Source organism: Rattus norvegicus, chromosome X, assembly GCF_021556685.1.
Source record: "Rattus norvegicus strain SHRSP/BbbUtx chromosome X, alternate assembly SHRSP_T2T, whole genome shotgun sequence".
NCBI lineage: Eukaryota > Metazoa > Chordata > Mammalia > Rodentia > Muridae > Rattus > Rattus norvegicus.
Genome location: NC_141554.1, coordinates 107,696,006 through 107,701,539, shown reverse-complemented (window position 1 = coordinate 107,701,539; position 5,534 = coordinate 107,696,006). Strand labels below are relative to the sequence as shown.

General features: G+C 46.2%; 1 protein-coding gene across 1 annotated transcript; it reads left to right on the top strand.

The window, feature by feature from the left end:
* The first annotated feature begins 3,672 nt into the window (after positions 1-3,672).
* Bex2 (brain expressed X-linked 2) lies at positions 3,673-5,243 on the top strand. Its single transcript, NM_001077435.2, has 3 exons — positions 3,673-3,776; positions 4,132-4,207; positions 4,607-5,243. The coding sequence occupies exon 3, from the start codon at positions 4,612-4,614 to the stop codon at positions 4,999-5,001; it is 390 nt and encodes a 129-aa protein (NP_001070903.1). The 5' UTR covers positions 3,673-3,776; positions 4,132-4,207; positions 4,607-4,611; the 3' UTR covers positions 5,002-5,243.
* Positions 5,244-5,534: the final 291 nt, after the last annotated feature.

Below are 5,534 nucleotides of genomic sequence, written 5' to 3'. Positions count from 1 at the left end.
GTGCATTTAGAATAATTTGCATTTGGGCTAATAGCCACTTATCAGTGAGTGCATACCATGTGTGTTTTTCTGTGATTGGGTTACCTCACTCAGGATGATATTTTCCAGTTCCCTCCATTTGCCTATGAATTTCATAAAGTCATTGTTTTTGATAGCTGAGTAATATTCCATTGTGTAGATGTACCACATTTTCTGTATCCATTCCTCTGTTGAAGGGCATCTGGGTTCTTTCCAGCTTCTGGCTATTATAAATAAGGCTGCTATGAACATAGTGGAGCATGTGTCTTTTCTATATGTTGGGGCATCTTTTGGGTATATGCCCAAGAGAGGTATAGCTGGGTCCTCAGGTAGTTCAATGTCCAATTTTCTGAGGATCCTCCAGACTGATTTCCAGAATGATTGTACCAGTCTACAATCCCACCAACAATGGAGGAGTGTTCCTCTTTCTCCACATCCTCACCAGTATTTGCTGTCACCTGAGTTTTTGATCTTAGCCATTCTCACTGGTGTGAGGTGAAATCTCAGGGTTGTTTTGATTTGCATTTCCCTTATGACTACAGATGTTGAAAATTTCTTTAGGTGTTTTTCAGCCATTTGGCATTCCTCAGCTGTGAATTCTTTGTTTAGCTCTGAACCCCATTTTTAATAGGGTTATTTGTCTCCCTGTGGTCTAACTTCTTGAGTTCTTTGTATATTTTGGATATAAGGCCTCTATCTGTTGTAGGATTGGTAAAGATCTTTCCCCAATCTGTTAGTTGCCGTTTTGTTAACTTGGGTATTTCTTATGTACATTTCAATTGTTATCCCCTTTCCCGGTTTCCAGGCCAACATCCCCCTAACCCCCCCTCTCCCCTTCTATATGGGTGTTCCTCTCTCCATCCTCCCCCCATTACCGCCATCCCCCCAACAATAACATTCACTGGGGGTTCAGTCTTGGCAGGACCAAGGGCTTCCCCTTCCACTGGTGCTCTAACTAGGCTATTCATTGCTACCTACGCAGTTGGAGCCCAGGGTCAGTCCATGTACAGTCTTTGGGTAGTGGCTTAGTCCCTGGAAGCTCTGGTTGCTTGGCATTGTTGTTCATATGGGGTCTCAAGCCCCTTCAAGCTCTTTCAGTCCTTTCTAAGATTCCTTCAATGGGGGTCCCATTCTCAGTTCAGTGGTTTGCTGCTGGCATTCGCATATGTATTTGCTGTATTCTGGCTGTGTCTCTCAGGAGAGATCTACATCTGGTTCCTGTCGGCCTGCACTTCTTTGCTTCATCCATCTTGTCTAGTTTGGTGGCTGTATATGTATGGGCCACATGTGGGGCAGGCTCTGAATGGGTGTTCCTTCTGTCTCTGTCTAAATCTTTGCCTCTCTATTCCCTGCCAAGGGTCACATACTTCTCATTCTGGAGGCATCCACTGTAGTTGGTCGGCCTACCAGAAGCAACGCCCTTTAAAAAACTGATCCTCCCTCCCCAAGAAGCCAGCAACCGCCCATAGCCCTTACATCTGAATGCACCCAATCCTGTTGAATGAGAAACTTTGCTTGTATTTTCACCAGGGAGATTGGCTTCTAGCTTTCTTTTTCTGTTATATCTTTATCCAGATTAGTTGTCAGAATAATAATTGGCGTCATAGACATAGCTTCGTAGTAGTGCTTCTTCTGCTTTTATTCTGTGGAACAGTTTCAGAGGTGTTGCAATGTCTTCCTTTAATGCTCGATAGAATTCAAAAGTCAAGGCTTTGCCTTGTGGAGAGACTTTTAATGTGATGTCAATCACATTGCTATTTGTGTGTCTTTTTAGTTTGTTAGTATCATCTTCTGGATTTAATTTCAGTAGAACATAGGTGTTGAGAATTTATTTACTGTTTTAGGGCTTTCCATATTTTTAGGATAAAACTTTTCAATGTGTCCCCTAATTGAATTCTGTTTAACAACTCTACTCTCATCTTTGATTTTATTGACTTGAGTTTTCTCTCTTTTGTTATTTTGGCTAAGATGTTGTAAATATCATTAATCTTCTTGAGGAACCAAATCTTTGATTGTTCTTTTAATTTCTATTTCATAGTTTCTCCCTTAATCTTGATTATTTCTTGCCATGTGTTAAGTTTGGCCTTGTTTTTTGTTTTTTTGTTTTTATTTTTTCTAGAGCTCCATCATTACGTCATTCTCTTGAGATCTCCCTGTGTTTGTTTGTTGTTTTTTGATTTTGTATTTATGACAGGATCTCACTGTGTAGACCCAGCTGGCCTGGCGCTTGCCATGTTTACCAGTCTGGCCTCAAATTCACAGAGATCTTTCTGTCTCAGTGGTTTGGAGGCGAAGCAGTTATGATAAGGAGCCCAGCAGTCCATACCTCAAATACTACAAAGAGTTAGCAACCAGAACACAGACAGGGTTCTACTGGAGCTGGAGGGAAGAAAAGCATGCCATCTTGAGAGCCCCTTTTCCCTCACCCAAGAGACATTTGTATAATTTACATGGAATCTACAAATGTTTAGGATACTTTCCTGGTTTCCAATATGGGAGCAGATCTCTAATCAATGCTAGAAGGACTAGGGGAGGGCTTCTGGAAGAATTGGAGAAAAGAAACCAAAGTTGATTTTTCTGTGTGGTTTTTGAAATATACAACAGGAACCTGTATGCAGGAAATAAGGGTCTCTGGAATTTGGTTGTAGGGAAACTAACGCCTTCCTAGTCTCTTTTCAGAGCAGTGATGATGTATCTTTGGTCCCTCAACCTTAACAGCTTTTATCCTTTGCTTAGGTCCTTAAAACCATCCATAGTAATAGCCAGTCATTTACAGTTGCTAGCAAAAGTCTATAGTTAAAGAATGATGGTAATTATAGGATAAAACAACAGAATTATTTATTAATACTTGGTATTGGTTCCAGAAGGGAAAAAGATTGCTTACAACAAATTACTGTGCTCTAAAAACTGGACTTGTTTCTTAAGATACATTTAACTGAGTTTAAGTACACAAATTGTTCAAGGAGATTCCCTGTTTGTAATTTTTCTCAGGAGAAAAAATTTAAACAAACTATAATGTTCTAAAACTAGTTTGTGACTATCAGAGTAATGTATTGAGCGGAGCACAGGAGAACATTTGATTTTCATGTTTGATTGTTTTTTACTTTGCCAGTTTCAAACATTTTGTTCAAATATAAAATCTCCTTTTCAAATTTTGAGGCAAGAAAAATTGTTTTGAAAGAGGTTCTCATTCTGTGTCCAAAACTGACTTGAAATTCACTCTGTAATGTACACTGGTCCGGTCCCAATCTCTGGTGAATTTCCTACTTCAGCCTCTACAGTGCCAGGATTTCAAAAGTGAGCCACTAGTTGTGGATGAGATTCATTAAAATTTAAAAAGAAAAATTAATAGAAAGGATTTATACAGATGGAAAGAAGAGAAAACAGACCGCCAGGGTGTGGTGGTGTTGAACCAAGGAGGATGGTGCAGACTCTCCCTGGTAACAGGGAAGGGAGATGTCCAGCCTCCTGACGGTGATGCCACTTGTGGTTCCTCAGATTGGTGCGGATCCGGATGAGTGACGGGTGGAGCCCGAGGTGAGCGCTGGCGGCGGGCGGCGGGCGGCGGGGGCGGGGCCTCCTGTCGCACTGGCCTCCTGAGCTGGGGGAGCGAGCTTGGCAGTGACGCGAGGCCCTCACGTGACCCGGGGCTGCAGAGCGACGCAGCCTTGGGTGCAGTCGTCACTCGGGTCTGGCCACCAGCTCAGAGCTTGTCTGCGCGCGGCGGGCTGGCATCGGGCCCAAGGCGAGCGGGGCAGGTAAGGGGCCTGCACGCAGCGGCCCTGAAGGCGACAGCCAGGCGTCGGGCGGGCGCGCACCCCGGGACGGTGCAGCGGCTCGGCGGCTTTGTGCATCGCGGAGGGAACCCCGGCTGCGTCCGGGAAGGGGCGCCCCGGCTCAGGGGCGGGGACGGCGCGGGGGTCCCGGGAAAGGGGCGGCTGGGCCGGCCAGCCTGCCGGCAGCGGAGAGCGCTAGCCAGGGAGAGCCGGGATGGGGCAGGGCTGCTGGAGATCGTGGGCGACCGCTGCGGGTAGGGAGATGGGCGGCGGGTCTGGGGAAGGGGGTGCGGTGCGGAGCCCGCGCCGAGCTCTTTCCATCCCACCCCGTCTGCAGGTCTGCTAGCCGGGAGTCGCGGCGGCGCGTCTCGCAGAGAGGATTGAGAGGACTACGCGGCAAGGGATAGGCCCAGGTCGGTTCAGAAGCAGTGGGGGAGGGGGGCTGGAGGAGCATGGGAGTAAACCCCATCTAGGCCGTCAGTCTTCTCGCATCCCCCCCATACATCCCTTCCCACCTACCATCCCATGCCCCTCATTCTACCTCCCCGTTCCCCTTCCAACACCCACCATCCCCACAGTTCCATCCTCCATTTTGATGCGTGCAAAAACCTTGGAGATAGATCTGCAGGGAAAATGGTGGGTTGTGGGGAGGGAGGGTCTGGGACTGGGGGCCCCCTAGAGGGCGTGTTGAGTCTTTCAGGTAGAAAAAATAAAAATTGAAAGACAAGCATATGGACAGCCAAGATAGTGAATGGTGGAAAATGGGTCTCTGTCCTCGGTGCTGAACTTTTGAACATTTCTCTTGTCTCCAGGAGAAATGGAGTCCAAAGTGGAACAAGGAGTGAAAAATCTCAACATGGAAAATGACCATCAGGAAAAGGAGGAAAAGGAAGAAAAGCCGCAGGATGCTAACAAAAGGGAGCCGGTTGTAGCCCTGCCTTTTGAAGCTGGAGAATACTACGTGCCTAGAGGAAGTCGCAGGCGGTTCCGCGTTAGGCAGCCCATTGCCCACTATAGATGGGACCTGATGCACAGGGTTGGAGAGCCCCAGGGCAGGATGAGAGAGGAGAATGTGCAAAGGTTTGGGGAGGATATGAGACAGCTCATGGAGAAGTTGAGGGAGAGGCAGCTGAGCCATAGTCTGCGGGCGGTGAGCACTGACCCCCCTCACCATGACCACCATGATGAGTTTTGCCTTATGCCCTGAGTCCTGAGGTTATCTCTGAAGATGCTATGGGGACCCGTGCTTTCAAAACTTACATGTTTGTGATGTACTGTTGTAATATTTTTGGTGTTACTCGTTCCCCATGGGTCTCCAGTTCTGCCAGCTTCTAATTGAAAGTTGTGTCTTTGACTCAGTCTTATTTTTTTTGTTAGCAGAATTTATCTATTGCATGGGAAGATGCTCATTATATATTGTGAATCTAATAAAGCAAATTTAAAAGGCTATCTTAGTGGTTCTTTAGGCTACTTATATACATGCATATACTTATATATGTCCTGCACAAAGGGAAAAGTGGTGGAATTAAATGGCAAAGTGGATTAATGCTGGGCCTCATTTTGTGGAAGTAAGGCAGATAAACATAGGGAACATTTTAGTAGCCTGGGGCACCTGTTTGGTTTTGGTTAAGCTCACTTCCCCGTTGTATAATAATACACTTTCCCACCTATTCATTTCACTTGTGTGTAGGATACACACACCACTCTGGACAATGTAGCTAGTGATCACAGAACCCACTC

Bases quoted from the DNA above. Each gene is read 5' to 3' on its own strand.
- Bex2 (NM_001077435.2), top strand. From the start codon at position 4,612: ATGGAGTCCAAAGTGGAACAAGGAGTGAAAAATCTCAACATGGAAAAT.